General features: G+C 36.9%; 1 protein-coding gene and 1 long non-coding RNA gene across 3 annotated transcripts in view; one reads left to right on the top strand and one right to left on the bottom strand.

Annotated features, from left to right (window-relative positions):
* Tars3 (threonyl-tRNA synthetase 3) overlaps window positions 1-19,045 on the bottom strand; it is a 74,548-nt gene that overhangs the window by 52,320 nt on the left and 3,183 nt on the right. For both annotated transcript variants that reach the window (XM_048790371.1, XM_015493140.2), the window contains exons 4-7: window positions 14,111-14,234; window positions 11,233-11,354; window positions 8,737-8,854; window positions 5,534-5,598 (exon numbers count right to left, since the gene is read on the bottom strand). In XM_048790371.1, coding sequence (XP_048646328.1) covers window positions 5,534-5,598; window positions 8,737-8,854; window positions 11,233-11,354; window positions 14,111-14,234 — 429 coding nt within the window. The remainder of the gene's footprint in view (window positions 1-5,533; window positions 5,599-8,736; window positions 8,855-11,232; window positions 11,355-14,110; window positions 14,235-19,045) is intronic.
* LOC125612510 lies at window positions 15,658-17,894 on the top strand. The gene is made up of 2 exons (XR_007342930.1): window positions 15,658-16,036; window positions 17,671-17,894. It is a non-coding gene; the product is annotated as an uncharacterized LOC125612510 (long non-coding RNA).

Raw genomic sequence — 19,045 nt, forward strand, 5'->3', positions numbered from 1 at the left:
AGGGGAGGGGAGAGGTGGGGAGGGGGGAGGGTGGAGGATGGGAAAGGCAGCGGAGCACAACAGACACTAGGATGGCAATTTGTAAATCAATGGATGTGTAACTGATGTGATTCTGCAATCTGTGTATGGGGTGAAGGTGGGAGTTCATAACCCACTTGAATCAAAGTGTCAAATATGATATGCCAAGAAATTTGTAACGTTTTGAACAACCCACAATAAAAAATTAAAAAATAAATAAATAAATAAATAAATAAATAAATAAATAAATAAAGTGATATATTTGATGCTAGATGTTGGAGTAAACATTTAAGAAAATAAATACATTTTAAACATAAAAAAATAAAAAATAAAAAAAAAATAAAAATAAAAATAAATGTTAAACCCTAAATATATGTGACTTGGTATATATATACATATGCATCTGAGAACTGTATCTGTCTAAGCCTTGTGTAAGTGTTAAATAAAAGTTTTTAAAATGAAAGTTTATGTAAGTTTAGCAGCAAGATAACCAGTAAGTCCTCTCTTTTATACATGGTATCTGATATAGAAGGGCCACACTGTCATTTGAAGACCTGTCTTATTTATATCTGTTTGCTTTGACTAAGTGCTTTTCTGATCATTAACACTGTTTCCTAAATGTGTAAGAGATTTAAGGCTTTCCTTTGATTTTTGCTAGTCCTGCTAATCCACGTAGACCTGTGATTATTGTTACCGTATACTCTGGATTCTATTCTAAATTGTACTTTAAAAGTTAAACTTGGTTAAATGTAAATCTTAGGGGAGAACACTTTACCAAGTTGGTCTTCTCAAAACTAAAATTATCTGTAGCAATGGTCTTGGGTTTATATAGAAATAACAAATTTGATTAGTATTTATTCATGTCATTTGATGTTTTATAGCTGGATAAAGTAACCTGTTGTCAATAAGTTATATATACAATTTTGAGTGACTTTTCACTCTGGAATACAAATTTAAATGTATTTTTGGAAGGTAATAAGGAAAGCTTAATCTATTTAAAAGTGACATTGTAAAACATAAAAGCATTTTGCCACTTTTCCACAAAAAGTTAAAAGCTCTCTTAGCCTTTTTGATTCATGTTTTAGATGTAATATTGTATCATGTTATTTGTCAAGAACCCTCCCCACCCCTTACCTGAGATAAGGCTCTGCTTCCCAACTCCATGTTAGAATGGCTCCAAAATAGGCTAGACTTGAGCTCATTTAGAGTTATAATCAAAAATCAAATTTTGTTGTAAAAATTACTGTGATCTCAAAATAAACAGGGGATATAATATATAACTAAGTAAGAGTTTAAGATTATAAAAATCATTTTACTTGGTTTGTAGCTATTACACAAATGGAATTTTTTTTTCTCTGCTAATTTCATGTTGTTTTCCTTATAAACTCTAGAACTGTTGTCTGTTAGTGTTTTGCAGAAGTAATGCTACTAATAAAACAACCTGAGTTAAACTGACATAATAAACTATTACCTATAGGACCGATAGAATGCAATGGTGACTCACAGAACTAATACTGACCCCAATTAAATGAAAGGGGTAACTGTAAAATTATAGATATTGAAGTTATAACATTTATTCCCACTTTAAGACTGGTGAAACTGGCTGCTGGATGTTTAAAATCAAAAACTTGGAGACCAAAGTCAAGGAAGTAAAAGGACCAAGGAAATAGTAGCCAATATTTTGGTCCTTGTCCTCTAAGGTCAGCCAGGACCCAGAGAATGATGGGACCCCTCTCTGGGCCCTGAAACTCTGGTGAGTCACCCAATCTGCCAATCAGGGAGATTGAGAGGACCTTAGAGAATAGGAAGCCAACCAGTATAGATTCTGAAAAGAGGAGGGTAATTAGAGATGGAAATGTCCCTGATGGTCACTGTACTGTCATGTGCAATTAATTGAAACAAATAAAAAATTTAAAAAAAAAGAACCTACATATGGTCAGCAAGACTCTGACCCATCCTGGCCAATGGCACCAGTGGTAGAGGAAAGTTAAAAGAGCCAAGATGCTTTGCACACGTCCCCAAGAGTGATCTCCGAGGAATTTCAGCTGACTCTTAGGAGTAGATAGGAACAAGGTCGGTTTTGACCAACTAGATCTTAAATACCTGGCAGGACAATATAACCAAAGCACATTCCTACATAAACATTTAAAAAGAAAAACAATATTTTTTTAATGTAACTTAAGATGTACACTGTGTCAGCCCTACCAAAAGTAAGTAAGGCTGGATGGTATAAAGGAAGGGTTCTTATAGGGAGTGCCTAACAAAAATGATCACGAAGGACTCTAGAGTCGCAAGTTTGTCCTGACTTAATTTGAGCCTGATCTCATAGACTTACAAAGCTTCCTAACTATTTCTACATGGATAAACTTGATCTGTTTTTCACTGATATGATTATGAATTACTGTCTTCCTGGTTTTCAGAGACTGGCTGAAATACTGATTGCTTTCGTGTTAATTGTGTACAAAAAAGTAATGCTTTGTTGTCTTGTTTATTATTATCTTAGCATAATTCCTGCCGTATGTATGCCTTGTCCAGTCACCTGCCATCTGCCACTGTGGACCTCTGGACTGATGTGATGCTGAATACCCTTAACAGTCTATGCCCCAACTGATAGACAACAAGGACTTTGGGTTACTTTCCCCAACTTCATCCTCTCTCAGTAGGAAGCACCTTGGGACATGTCATCGCCCATTTTTCCACAGAAATCGAATATAGAAATTGATAGTGGGGAAGTGTAACAATGGTCCACTTTATGCTTTGAATTAGCCCATGCTGTTCTGCTACTATAACTTATTTTTTAAATGCACGTTTCTTTCTCTTTCTCTCTCCCTGCTCCTCTCCCCTAATCTCAGGGGAAACAGGATTACCTTTCTTCCCTATTTTAGGCAGATTTACCCGTTCTTGAGAACACATCCACCATAGGAAAGAAGTAATCCAGGCTTTGGGGATGGCACCAGAAGATCTCAGAAATGACTATCTCCCAAATTAACAAGTGAATTATAACACCAACATGGAATGTAGCCTTTGAATCACCTCTTGAAAAGCCTCCTTGTTCCTGCTGATGGACAGAATCACAGCCTCTGGGACAGAAGTCCCCTGTGTTTCTCCTTTGCTAGCAAAGCAATAAAACTTCTTTTTCCTTTTTCTCAAAAAATGAAAAAGTAAATATGATAAGAAAATAAAAGTAAAGAAAACAAAAAACAAAGAACAAACAAAAGAAAAAATGAATGTCAAGATCTTTATTTCTTTTAGGCTCTCTGGTTTTATGATGAAATGCCTAATTATTTCTGGGTTTATTAAATGACAACACTGATTTATAGTGCATACTTCAGGCAAAAGTTAGGGTCAGAGATGACATCATTATTCAGACACTAGGGGCTGTAGCTAGGGATTTCCTTGAACATATAATGAACAAGGATTCACAAATCTTAAGTAAACACTTTTGTTCAAGTACAGCAATATTAACAGAATTAAAATATAAATGTCACAGGTCAGAGGGAAAATTACTTAACATCAACCAGTCTGAAGAAAATTTAGTAAAGAAAGTAATGTCTTAACTATCCCAATCAATTTTAAAGTCCGTTGGTTACAAGGTTAAAAATCACAATGACAAAAAGTGACTGAGTTATAGTCTTACAAATAGAATGAAGCTGTAAACATGAAAATATAATTTTTTTTTGAAAAACAAAGCTTTGAGTACTGTCCTCTAAAGTGGAAGTTGTAAAAAAATCATGTTCAGAGGAAAGGAAGGAATACCAAATTAGCACAAAAGTTTTTGATACCCTGATCTTTAAATAATCACAAGAAGGGTCCATGTAGACCTAAATAGGTTCTAAAAAATGCAACTTGTCAATTATTAGAAGCCAGAATTTAAAAACTTAGCCTGTCTTTTCTGTATCTTCATTTATTCTTAAAGTTAAGAATGATTAATAATAATAACACTAATAAATATTGGTGTTAATATTTATTTGAATGATAGGTAATAAATAATAAAATTGTATAGGGAATTGAAGAGTGGCAAAAATAAGGTAAACACGTTTGTTGATTGGGTTATTTGGGTTTTTTTGGTGCTTAGCTTTTTGAGTTCTTTATATACCCTACAGATTAGTGTTCCATCTGATTGTGTGAGGGGTAAAATTTGCTGCCAGGATGCTCTCTGTTCACCTCACAGATTATTTCTTTTGCTTAGAAGAAACTTTTTAGTTTGATTCCATCCCATTTATCGATTCTTGGTTTTAATTCTTGCAGTATAGGAGTCTTATTAAGGAATTTGGGGCCTAATCCCACACGATAGAGATTAAGGCCTACTTTTTCCTCTATTAGACTCATAGTCTCTGGTTTAATTCCTAGGTCCTTGATCCACTTTGAGTTTTGTGCAGGGTGAGAGATAGGGGTTTAATTTCATTTTGTTGCATATGGATTTCCAGTTTTCCCAGCACCATTTGTTGAAGAGGTTATCTTTTCTCCAATGCATGTTTTTGGCACCTTTGTCTAATATAAGATAATTGTAATTTTGTGGGTAAGTCTCTGTGTCCTCTATTCTGTACCATTGGTCTACCAGTATGTTTTGGTGCCAATACCATGCTGTTTTTGTTACTATTGCTCTGTAGTATAGTTTAAGGTCTGATATAGTGATGCCACCTGCTTTACTCTTCCTGCTAAGGACTGCTTTTATTGTATCCCATACAACATCAATGGCAAGGAGTTCATGCTATAATTTAAGAGATGCTCTATGCATGGCTTTGCACAAAAGGAATATGATTTACTTTATCCTACAACTGATTTAGAGAATGATAAGCACTTGACTGTGGAAATAATGCTCTGGTGGAAGAGATTTGTGATTGTAATTACATAGGTACTAGGTCTTCTAAGATGGGACCATGACGATCCCAGCAGCACCCAAACAGCAGGAACACACAAAAATGGGGAACAGCAACTACCCATGGGGCAGCTTTGAAAGATAAATTATAAAGGGCTCAAGAGACTCCTGTTAAACTACGAGAACTGAGGGATCCTGGGACTGAGTCCACTAAGTTCTTAGCCCTGACTTGGCCGCTTCCCAAAGTTCCCTTTTTGTCCCGTTGTGAATACCCTGCTCACAGAGGAAGGCTGATACACCTGAACTCTGGACAACAGGGGGCACAATGTGAGAAGATGGTCTGGATGGCTCCCATTACCATGTTACTAAGAATGCAGAAGGAGGAAACAGCTCTTTTCCCAATAGCTCCTAAAAATGTAAGGGACCAGGCTGACATAGTCCTATCCTTAAAGAGAAAGGTCCTGTTACAGCTGACATTCAAAAAATGAAAATTGATCTCAGTTACTATCCTGATAAGTACAAAGGAGAAAATAAGAATTTACCCTTGGTATTAAAATTTGGGGGGTCCTTACTATAGTAGTACATCAGCTGTGCAAGGTTTGCAAATAGACCACTTCCCAGAAAACAAATTCTGCTTCTACTGCTAACACCTTCAAGTTTACTATTGAGCAGTGTTTGAAATTTATGCACACAAACCTGTAAACTGTGGTAGTTGGAGTGTCGACCTTCTCCTTCAGAATTCGGCATTTAAATTTATTATACTACAAAGAAAAACATATTTACACGTTGTTACACAAAAAATATTAAATGAGAAGGGAAAAAAAGCATCAATTCAAGTAACACTGAAAAAGTGTCTACTACTTTTGAGGTGCTGAGACACTAAGGACACAGGGAGCTCATGGCAGATAGATATACTTCCAGGGTGGAAGCCTGTGCCCACATGGTCAATGGATGCTTAACATATGACTAGTGTGAAATGAGATGTGCTGTAAGTGAAAAACACACAGGACCTCAGAAGTATAGTAGGGGTGGGGAGAATGTAAAATAGTTCATTAATTATTTTCTATATTGTCTATATGTTGAAATGATTTTTTTTCCCTTATAGTATTAGGAATTGAACTCAAGGGTGTTCTACCACTGAGCTATATCCTCAGCCCTTTTCTTTAATTTTTAAAATTTTGAAACAGGATCTCACTAAACTGACAAGGTTGGAATTGAACTTGTGATATTCCTGCCTTAATCTCCCAAATTGCTGAGATTATAAGCATGCACCACCATACCCAGATGAAACAATATTTTTAATATACTGTTAAGTAAAATTTTATTGGAAGTTAATTTCACCTTTGTTTTACTTATAAAATATAGCTGCCACAAAATTTGAGATTCCACTTTAAACATGTGGCTCAGATTTGAAGATTCCATTATATTTCTACTAGCCAACACTGTTCTTGAAGATCCAGTTTTAACTACATAGAATAAATAAATTGAAGATGCAGCTATATTATGACTTGTATAAAAACAAAAACAAAATTTATGGTAAGCAATAATGTCATTACATTTAAAAAAATGAAATTTTTTCCTCTTCCTTTTTTTCTGCTTTTATCACCATTATCACAGCACCAGGTACTTATACTAAATAACTTCTTACAGGAGTTGTTGTCAGGAGAACAACAAACTGACCAGATTTATAAGATTTAACTGTTTCATACCTGCATGTTCAAACCAAATAATTTTCCTTCACAAACGTTGATATATTTAGATCCTGAGTAGCTCCAAGAAAAAGGCAACCCACAGAATGGAAGAAAATATCTGCACATCCTGTATCTGTTAAGGGACTGATATCCTTAATACATAAGGAACTAAAAACAAGACTGAGGTGTGCTATAGTCTCAGCTGCTTAGGAGGCTGAAGCAAGAAGATCACTTGAGCCTAGAAGTTTGAGGCCAGTCTGGGTAGCATAACAAATTTGTCTTAAAACCACCACCACAACCAACAACAACAACAACAAACCAAAAAGCTCATTCAAAAATGGGCAAAGAGGGCTGAGGCTATAGCTCAGTGGCAGAGTGTTTGCCTAGCATGTGTGACGTACTGGGTTCGATCCTTAGCACCACATAAAAATAAACAAATAAAGGCATTCTGTTCACCTACAATTATAAAAAAAAAAATAAAAAATATAAAAACAATGGGCAAAGAACTTGTTCTCCAAAGAAGATACACATTAAAAGATGTTCAACATTACTGTCATTAGAGAAATGCAAATCAAAATCACAAAGAAATACCACTTCACAGCCATTAGAAAGGCTGTTATAAACAACAACAATATCACACACACACACAACAGAAAATAACAATTGTTGGCAAGAATATGGAAAAACGGGAACCCTTGTACATTGTAAATGGCTCAGTACTCCTGTGGAAAATGGTATGACAGGTTCTCAAAATAAAATAGAACTTACATATGGTCCAGCAATTCCATTTGTGGGTATATGCCCCAAAGTGGTGAAATCAGTGTCTCCCACTGAAATTTGCACACCCATGTTCACAGCAGCTTTATTCACAAAAACAGTCAAAAAGCAGAAGCAACCCAAGAATCCACAAATTTACTATACACATACAAAAGGATCTTATTCAACCTCAAAAAAAGAAAAATATTCTGACATCTGCTACATCACAGACAACCTTGAGGATGTTATGTTGAGTGAAACAAGCCAGTCACCAAAGGACAGATACATGTTTCCCCAGAAATGAGGCTCCTAGAGAAAGATAAACTCAGGGACAGAAAGTAGAATGGTGCCTGCAGGGGCCCAGGGAGGAAAGTTAAGAGTTCAACAGGTAGAGAGTCTTAGAAAATGAAAAGAGCTCTGTGGATGGATGGTGGTGATGTTTACACAATGTAAATGTACTTGAAGAACTATATACTGAAAAATGGTTAAAATGGTAAATTTTATATTTTATATATTTTGCCATGTGAAAAAATTAAATGCAAATTTAAAAAAGCAAATCCATTTCTAATGCAAGACTATAATAAAACTATACTTTCAAAACATATACTTTCTCTGATATATATGATTTAAAAATAAAATTAAGGATTATATTTAAGTAAATTGGTCAAAAAAAAATATAAAAAGACTATTCAAAAGTTTTACACAGGCTGTAACTTTTTTTTTTCTTTCTGTAGTGCTAGGAATAGAACCCAGGGCCTATGCTAGGCAACCACTTGGTACCACCCTCAGACCTAGGATTAAAAAGAAAGTTAACAAAAAACTGCCCCCAAAAAGAAAAAAACATAATTTTGTATGAGATTACAAACATTGTTGAATTTAGTAGTCAATTTTTCTTTAATTTAATACTGTTTCTTAATATTTATTTTTTAGTTGTAGTTGGACACAATACCTTTAGTTCACTTATTTATTTTTATATGGTGCTGAGGATCGAACCCAGGGTCTCGCACATGCGAGGCGAGCACTCTACCGCTGATCCAGAACCCCAGCCCTAGTTTAATACTCTTAATTGGCTTTATATTCAATTCTTGAAGCAGATAACAATTTATTTTCAATTGTAGAAGCAGATGACACTTCATTCCATAAGATAGAATAAGTATTCCCAGTAATCAGGCATTAATGATACTCAGAATTAATCAGTTTTATAAACACACATATGAAGAGTATTTACCTGCCCTTTACCTACCTATGTCTGCCTGAAATTTTTTAGGAAACAGATGAGGAGGAAAGAGGCAGAGCAAATGATCAGAACAACCTCATAACAGGTTCCCAGAATGCGGAAAAATCTGGTGAGTTCAGCCAGGTATTTGGGGTGGGAGAGAAAAACGCTAACCTATGTTAATTTCTGTTAATATTCCTAGTAAAAGATTTTTATTCTGAGTTTCCTCAAGTTACCTTAAACATGTCCAGAAGCATTTCCTTGCTGACTTCCAATCTTTCAAAAGGCTGCTTTTCTTTTATGATGGTTTTACATATGTCCTCCAGGGCTGACAACTCAGTGCTGGACACTGCTCTAAAAAGGAGAGTTCCCAAGAATCAGTACAGATCTTTCAGACCCTGAGTAATTCCCCCTCTCTGCTGCCCTGGAGCTTTTATCAATATTTGATACACATTCTGAATTCAGTTGGTGATCTGTTGTACCAGGACTTGAGTCAGACATTCATCCATAGAGCAGATACGCCTTTATTTCTAAGAAGGAAGCTGAGGCATCAATTGATGCTGCAATCTACCTTTAGCTTTCCTTTGACCTGACATGAGAACAGTCTGTTAGAAGACTCCCCAGCCAGATGGTGAGCTCCTTTGAGTCCTGCTCCTGTGTCGTCTTCCTCAGACTCCATGCTTTTATATTTTTGTTCTAAAGAGTTGTATTAAGGGCTCACCACATTCCTGCCCTCAGTGGCAGTGGGATCTAACCTGGGAGGAAGACATGTGTGAAGTACAGTCCCAAGCACTATCACCGTGCAAGGACTGACCTCCTTCCACTGGCTCCTAGTGGGGATTCACTCCCCTCCTGCCCTATTAGCGTCCTTGCCATTCCTCAAACAAGTCACATGTATGCCCACAGAGGCCTGGAATATTTTCCCCCAGATGTCCACAAATGCCTGCCTTCCCCTTGCCCTGCCAAGTTTCCTCGGGCTTGTTTCCTCTCTCCATTCTGGCCTCTGCTTCAGTGACACTCTACCCTGACCTGACTTCCTGCCTACATGGCACACATCTCCTTATACCTGTTTTTTCTTCATATACTCATCACCACTTGATGGTAAATGGCTGTGTATGTCTTTATTCCCCCAGCCTGACTGTCAGCTCTACAAGGACAGACAAACTGATTCACTTCTGAATCACCAGCACCAAGCACAAGCATACAGCAGGCAGTCAGAAAAACTATGTTGAACAAATGAGCTTGTAGTGCTGGTGACAAGAGATGACATTGGATGTGATATAATAGAATCTCTGGAGTGAGAAGAGTGTCTTCTGTGTATGAATGAGATGACTGAGGGCTCCAGACAGCTTCAGATGGGGCTGATGCCAGGGAGACCAGGGCATAGAGGGTTGGAACTTCTAGCCCTAACTCCCAACCTCCAGGAAGGGGAGAGTAGCTGGTGATGTGAGCTCATCATCAGAAACCAATGATTTCATCAAACAGGGTTACATATCAAAACCTCCATTATAAATCTCTGAACAACAAGGTTGAGAGAGCTTCCAGCTGACAAACACAAAAAGGTGCTAGGAGGTTAAAGAGCCAGAGGCATGGAAGTTCTGCACCCCTTGCTACATACAGTCCCTGTGCATCTTTTAACTGGCTGTTCACCTACATTCTGTATAATAACCTTTACAATAAACCAGTAGACTTAAGTACCATCCTCAGTTATGTGAGCCATTCTAGCAAACTGGTGAACGCAAGGAGCGGGACATGAAAACTCAATTTATAGCCAGTCAGTCAAAATTGTGGGCAGTGTGGACTTGGAATTGGCGTCTCAAGTGGGAGCAGCCTTGTGGGACTGAGCCTTAACCTGGGGTTTTGCCTAACTCTGGGTAGGGTCAGGATTCCACTGAATTGCTGAACACTCAGCTAGTGTCCTGAAGTTGGCAAATCAGTTGTTGGTGTGGAGAAAACCCACACATTTGGGATGAGAGGTATTGTAGATAAACACAGTTCACACTTATGAGTAAAAATTGTTCAGACAAGACAAAGTTTATAAACAGAAACTACAGATTGCTATGTGCTCAGTTATGGAGGTCAGTAAGCAGTGTGGGGGTGACAAAGTCGAAACGTACTGTACTCACCCAAAGTAGAGAAAGAAACAAGAGGAGAGGATAGAAAAACTATTTAGGAGATAAAACTGGCACAACTAGATTGATCTGCTCAATAATAGGGTGGTGGTAAGGAGTAGGGGGAAACTGAAAGGATCCAAGGTTTCAGTTTTGTCAGCTGTTGGTACCCTTAAGAACTCTGAGGAATACAGAGCAGGAGGTGGACAAGAGCAGGGCCAGTTGCTAATGATTTCAAGCACAGACCTATGGAATGTGAGGTCTGTGTGAGCCATTCCTATCTGTCATTCAAATGTGTGAGATGACTGGCTGAAGCTGAAGGTGACAACACCCTTACCATGGAGCAGAACTGATTAACTGCTTTCTAGGAATTAAGTTTGTGATTTTTGTCTTAATTAGTAGCATACTCTAGCAAGCCCCAGATTACATGTCCTTATCATGTCCTTCTGGGGAAAAGAGAAAACATGAGAAGTTACCCTTGAATCTAACCTCATTAAAAGATAATTTTCACAAGTGGTTAACCAATTTATCACCACACTGTGCAAAATATATGACTAAGCTAATACGCAACCATTATAAAACAACGAAATATAAACACATCCGAGTATTGTACAGTGTTACCTGTCTCCAATGAACATGTCATAATAAAATCCATTTTCGATGGGTGGGCCGTAGCACAAGTGGCCTCCATAGTAAATTTCCATGGCCTCCCCAAGAATATGAGCACTGGAGTGCCAGTATACCTGTGTACAGAGAAGCTATTAGCTATCTGAATTATATCATGGGACATAAGTGGTAGAGCAGCATGAGTAAGCAAGTGGATAAATTTGAAGGGGATAAATGCCAAGACATGTAAAAAGAGAATCCTCAATGTCCACTTACAAGGACTATTTTCTGCACCCTCCTTGGCATTCCACAAGAGCCATGTGCTCAGGTGTTGTGTAAAGCTACTCTGCTGAGCACTGCAGCTAAGATGCAACTACTACATCATTTCCTTCTGTACACAGAACTGTGGGGAAGGAGATCTTGCACTAGGATCACCCAGCACAGTGGCCACATGGAAATCCAAGAGGCCCAGAGAGAGAAGAAAGCTGTTGAGTGCCAGGTACCAGTTCCCTTCCTTTTTCTTCAAGGCAGCCTCTCTAGAGCTGGATACAGACAACTCAAGTGGCTGTTTGGGACATCACTAAAGTTAACAAGTTTCTGTATCTTCACAGCAATCTTTACATGCTAAATAGCCTGTATCTGTGGAAATCTAAAAGATAGCTCAGGAAGAAAAAGGTCTTGCCCGAAATACCCGCTGATTCCCCAAGATCCGTGAGCAGTGTAAATGTGGGTTAATTCACCAAAAGGGGGTTATCAGTCCTAAAAGTTCAGCAAGTTGATTTAGTTTCAAATTCCCAAGGAATCTGTTTATGAGTTAACTAAAATTAACTAAATTAGCTTAGTTTATGGATCAAGAATTAGTTTATCAATAGTTTATTGGTAAACTAAAACCAAGTCACCAAATAAATATAGGTGACAGGGCTGTGGATGTAGCTCAGCAGTAGAGCACTCGCCTACCATGTGTGAGGCCCTGGGTTCAATTCTCAGTAAATAAAATAAAGGTATTGTGTCCACCTACAACTTAAAATAAATAAATAAATAAAAATATAAGTGCCAAAGGTGTAAGATAATTGAGTCTTCTGTCTGTACCTTCTTCCCTTTATTAAACAGAAAAGTAAATTATAATTAGAAAGCTGTTTGATAAAATAAATCAGAGCAGACAGAGTTAGCTGACTGAGTAACTATGTACAATCCTGACCTCAGCAAAAGGTTGGTACATGTTCTGCGAACAGACCCAGAGACTAGCCTTTGGGGCTAAGCAACCCTCTTGTGGTTGCTACTGGACAGCAGGCTGAGTGCCAAGTCCAAATCTCCTCTTTGGGGCACTGTCCACACTGAGATATTTGTTGATATTTGTTGTGTTCAGTGTTGGGAAGATGATTGTGAAAGAGATTTAGCCATTGCCCTCATACAGATACAGCCTAGTAGGAGAGACATAAGCAATAAACATTTTAAAACATAGTTTTATAGCTGTATGGGAATGGATTTCAAGGGAAGAAACACCAAGTAGGCAGTTTCTTGGATGGTGGAATAACAGACTCCCAGGTGGTGGCAATGGTGATAGAGAGAATAGACAGATTCCAGTATAATCTACTGGGCTTTCCCATAAGCTGAAGACTAAAAGTGAGCAAGGAAAATAATTACACATAACTTCCAAGGTTCTGGATTTAGAAAACTGAGTATGTAGTAGAGTACTACACTGAGATGGGCAAACAAGGAAAAAAAGTTAGAATCAAGAATTTCACAGTGAATGCACTGAACAAAAGATTTCTGTACAGTGTCTAAATGGAGACACCACACAGGCATTGTCTAGCTATAGAGAGATGACCGTTGACAGTTTATAAACTTGTACTTTCTGAATCACTTTTAAAAAATGGTTTCCTTAATATTGTACTATTTAACTATTCACTGGTTATAGTTTGCATATTTTAAGCAGAAACATATTTATAATACAGTTCTCATAGTTCAGATTAAGAAATTTAGTGTAGGCATAACAATTAATATAACCTAAGTTAGCCATAGGTTGGGTTTTAAATGGAGGTAATGAACTACTTGAAAAGAGACTGCAAAAGTTAAGGTATATCAGAGACCCTACATTAAAATTTGATATTTATTTTATAGAAAATTATAGTAACAAATAGAGGATATCTGAGGATATATATATATATATATATATATATATATATATATACACCTTTGTTTTATTTATTTATTTTTATGTGGTGCTGAGGATCAAACCCAGTGCCATGCATGTGCTCAGCAAGTACTCTACCACTGAGCTATAATCCCAGTCCCTGAGTTTTGATAATTTTTTCCAAACTCCTCACATATATTAAATTATAATATAGATGAATTTGTAATTGGAACTTTTTTCCCTTTTGGTGGTGCTGGGGATTGAACCCAGGGCCTTATGCATGCAAGGAATCACTCTACCAACTGAGCTATATCCCCAGCCCTATATATGAATTTTTAAATCTAATAGAATTCACTTCATTTTCAGCCAATCACAATGGCATGATCTTTTTGCTTTTGCATATATTCTGATGCTGGTGACTCAACTGAAGGCCTCATATATGCTAGACAACTACTCTACCACTGAATTACATTCCTAGGCCTAAAATTCATTTCAAATACACATTATTTAACAGTTAAATTTTCTAACTTAGGAAAACAACTATTTTAAGAAATGGTAAATATGGGCTCCTTAAAAAAGTGATATCTATTTGTATATATACAAATATTTATTAAATATCTATTAAATACCATATTATAATTTTAAATCTTAAAAGGCCAAAATATTCATCATTCTTTACTTGAATATCTGGTCTCTTCCCCAATGCAGTTTACAACATAAATGCCCAAAGATTGTTTGGATGGTTGTTAAAATACTTACAGCTTGAGCTTCCTCATTATCAAACATCAGCAGCTCTAGAGTGGAATCTCCTTCCAATGGGCGGTCCAGGTCCCATAATTCACCATTTACCTTGGCAACTACTGTGTTTTCAGCCAGTTCTTGACTAGTAAGAGAAAAGCACTTGGGAATTAACCTTATTACATGCTATAATGAGTTATTAGAAGAAAAGATTAAAATAATTTCAATTTTTTTTTTTGGAAAGTGGATAGAAATTGCAAATGTAAACTACCAGGACAGCTACCTCTTTATAACAATTATTTTATGTATAAAAGTCATATATGTTCACTATTTTTAAAACTTAGGAAACAAAAAATAAAATTAAAACCCCACGTACATATCGCTACCCAGGAACAACTCTTAAAATATTTGGTACATGACTGGCTAGTTTTTCTCCTGTATCTTCCCCTTCTCCACTTCTTTAAAAAAAACAGTTGCCACCATAATTTTATACCCCGCTTTTTCACTGCCACACATTAGACTTCCAAAGCAGCTTAGAAATATTATATTTATTAACAAAACCTCCAAATCTGAACATTGAGGCCACCTGCAGTTTTGCTCTTACAGAGCACACCACATAGACATCCCTACACATGCATCTTTGAATCTTTTGTGAATAAGTTCACAGAAGAGGATGCTAGGTCAACAGGCATAATAGATTTCTGATAAACGTCATCTGAGTGTATTCCTTGCACCCTGGAAAAAAATTTAAATCTGTCAATGTGATGTTGAAAGTTTTGATTTCTTTGATGACTAATTTTAATTGTGATGAACTGTCCATTTTCTCTGCCTTTTTTCTACTAAGTTATTGATCTTCTTTTCAGTAACACTAACTGTTTGGAATATTGACAAAAAGTTAAGAGAAGAAACCTGGGAAGCACAGAACAGCACAAAGGAAAATATATATATATATATAATCCCACCACCCAGAAATTCCAGTTAATATTTTATTCGATTTTATCCTTCCATGCTTTTCCATATATACACCAATATAAAATAGTTAAAATTATCATTATGTATGTTATTTTGTAACCTACTTCTTAAGATTAAAAATAAATCACAGCATTGTCCATAACAGTAGACAGACTTCTAAAATATGCTATTTAACAGTTGCAGAAAAACTAAGATTAGCTAACATTTTGGTTAATTTTTTGTGGGATTTGGCTTTTTGTTACTATTGTTTTGTCAGTTGCAATGAAAATTCCTGAATACACATCTTAGTACCCAAGCATTTTCTCAGGAAAAGTTCTCCAAGTAAAATTACTATGTCAAGGGAAACACATTTTTAATGATTTATGTTGGAATATATTGCCAAATTTTCCTACCAGCAGAGTTGATACCTTGTCTCTACTCTCATAATGTTAGGTACTATGAAATTATATCCTCTCTACAATGTCATGTTTTAATTGGCATTTCTGTGATTACCTTGGGCAGCAGTACTGCATTTGTGGCTGGGAGCCCACACTCTAGCATGAGGCCAACCTGGATTTAAACTCTGGACAATTTACTCAGCTTCTCTAAGTCTCAGTGTTCTCATCTATAAAATAGGAATTATGGTGCCTTCCTCATATATTTATACTGAGAATTAAAAGATTACTTATGTTAACTTAATGAATGTTAGATATTGTTACTAATGAAATAGAATTTATTTTCATATTGCTAGTTGATAAACTAAAAAAATTTCTTCAAATCCATTGGTCCCCTTATTGTACACTTTTTCCAGCTTTCCTTGCAGCTAAATGTAGCCATGAGACCATGACTAGGGCCAACGAATACAAGCAGAACTGACATGTACCACTTCTGCATCTCAGCTTAAGACAGAAGAGGGCACTTCTCCACCCTTTCTGTTTCCTGTGGACTGGAACACACATGCTGCTGTTACTTCTGGACCATGGAAATCAGATGGAAGTAAGTTAGATTTCCAAATGACTTTGTGGAGAAGTGCTGACCTGGCAACATGGACCACTCACCTCCAGACTGCCTTATGAGAAAGAGACTTTGATTATATTTAAGCCACTGAGTTCTTTCTGATGTCTTATAGCAGTTTAGCCTATGTTTTAGCTAATACAGAAATAAGGGCTTGCAAGTAATTAAAAAAAAAAACATGTGGCACTGGCTTGGCAGAGGGGCAAGAGGTTACAAGGAAATAGATATAAGGATATTGGAAAACCAACAACCTTTATATGGCATTACAAAATATTTGATAAGAACTTGCAGGCAAACCATGTGTTACAACAGTGTGTGAGGAAATAAGTATAAAAGGGTACTGGATAATTCCTGGTGCTTTTACCAAGATAGTACTAGAATGAGAAACTCGCATGTCAGATGGAATGGACAGGGCTTCTCTGACCTAAAATTCAAATTGATTAAGAGTCCAGAAAATGTGGAGCTGTACAATATTGAAAGATAATCTTCTGTCCCAAACAGCAGGAAGAAGGGGAACTGACAGCCCTTCTCAAAGGCCACACATAGACAGACAATAGGAACCTAACTGTATTAGAGAGTAAGGGTGCTGCCCTCCCACAAGCCTGTTGTTTCCATGAGCTCAATCCATTCAACTAAGGGAGAAAGGAATGAGCCAACTGCAAAAGCCAAGAAACTGAAGGTAAGGAATCTCTTGTCTAAAAGGAGTCTTTAAATGAGATGACCTTCATGTCAACTGATTAGCAGCAAACAGACCCGAAGCTTACTATAGTTAACTGTTTGAGGGAATTCTATCACCAACCCAACTACAAGCCCCGTTTACAAACGCTAGTGACTGATCTTAAAAGGGACTCTCAGGCCCCAAAGTGCACCTGTAAGAACTAGGCTGTGCAAACTAGACAGCCCCCAAGGGGACAAACTTCCCCACAATTCAGATTTGGGAAACAAGGGCAAAGAGACAACTGTGAACTTCCCAAAGAACAAAATCAGGGCCTACAGGTTTGTGGATGAGGAAGCTTCTTCCACAGCACAAAAGGTGACCAGATGGGCTGAGTCCAGCACTGTGGGCATAACAATTGTGAGCAGAATCAGAAGAATTCTGTAAAGCAATGCCTCCTGTATTTCTCCTTTTTGTCCAAACAGACACTTTAATTGTGGTTTTCTTGTTTATTGTATACATATGGTGTAAGAAGATTTGTCTATTATTATTTGTTGTTAGGATGCAGTAGCCAGCCTGAGAGGGTGGGTATTCTGCACATCACGTAGAAATTGTGAGCTTTGAGCTACAGGGCCTGGAGTTGTCGTCTCACCTAGGAAAGGGGTGAGTGCCAGATGTTGAAATAAGACCACACACAGATATCTGGATGTTGGAGGGATTGACTGGGAAAGACTGCCTGTTTTCCTATAAACCATTTTTTTTTTTTTCTTCCAAAGTAAAAAGAATTTCAGTGGGACACATGCTAGCCAGCACTAATTTCCATTCTATCTTATAGCTAGATGTAGTCATATGACTAAATGTGAGCTAATAGGATGCAAGTGGAAATTGAAGTATGCTACTATGGGAACTTGACTCCAAAGCATCACTGTTCTTCACTCTCCCCTTTCTTGTTTGTACACAGGCCCACAGATAGGACCCAGCAAATCACCAAGACAGAAGGAACCTGGGTGCATAAATGATTTCATGGGCCAGAGATGTCCACCAGATCTGCCTGGTCATTTGAAGACTGTTACATGAGAAAGTCCAACACTTTACTTAAGCCACTGTCTTTAGGGGGTCTCTGCTGCAACAGTTTAGCCTAATTCAGTGGTTCTTAAACTTTAGCATGCATCAGAAGCTACTGGAGGGCTCATAAAAACAAGACAGCTGACTGAATCAAGAGATTGAAAGGGGGTTGCAAAAATTTGCTGTTCTAACAAGTTCCCTGATAATGACAATTCTGCTAGTCTGGGCACCACACTTGAGAATTGCTGAAACACATTAACGGGAAACCTGACTCCCCATGAGAAAATATATCATTTTTGCCTCAAAATCCATTTTTCTCTAGCACATCATCTCTCCTGGAAAACATGGAATTGGGTTAGAAGGGCCTTTAGGTACATGATAAAGGCTGAAACAGAAATACCTTAGCCATAGATAGCTTTCAAAAGAAATCTGAGGATTTCAACTGCTGAAACTGTTTTTTTTGTTGTTGTTTTTTGGGTACTAGGGATTGAACACAGGGCGCTTAACCACTGAACCCCATCCCCAGCCTTTTTTTAATATATTTTATTTTAAGACAGGGTCTCGCTATGTTGCTTAGGGCCATGCTAAGTTGCCGAGGTTGGCTTTGAATTCACAGTCCCCCAGCCTCAGCCTCCTGAACCACTGGGATTATAGGCATGCACCACTGCACCTGGTCTGATTTGTTTTTTAAATAATAAAATTGTATTAACATGGAAATTTTGGGTTATAGTTTCATATAATTGTATTTAATGCTAGAAATTAACATCAACCAAAACAGTATAACTTCAGTAATATATCTAATTTCTAGAAAGACCAAGAACTATTCCAGGACTAATAACAGCTCGAACACGTACATCTCCAATCTAAAATTAAAGGACCTGTAAAAATTTCAGAGAAATCATTTGAGTAATGAATAAAGTCAGTGTGTGGCCTGTCAAGGAGTACAAATTTTTTTTTCTCTACTATGTATTTTTATAACTTTAAAATTTGGGTCTTTTATAAAAGAACAGATTGTGTTCTGATATTCATAAACTTAATCAAGTGACCTTTTTAGAAGCCAATAGGAAAAAATTCATTACATTTAATTTATTCAACTGAATGAGGAAAACAAATATTTTATCAGCCCCTAGAAAAACATTCTACCAGGCTCTGGTACAATTGCTTACTACTTAATATCTTCTCCAAACTATTTTTCTATCTATATTTGTCTATATATTAGGTTTATTTTATATATATATATATATATATATATATATATATATATATATATG

The sequence above is a fragment of the Marmota marmota genome, unplaced genomic scaffold, assembly GCF_001458135.2.
Source record: "Marmota marmota marmota unplaced genomic scaffold, marMar, whole genome shotgun sequence".
NCBI lineage: Eukaryota > Metazoa > Chordata > Mammalia > Rodentia > Sciuridae > Marmota > Marmota marmota.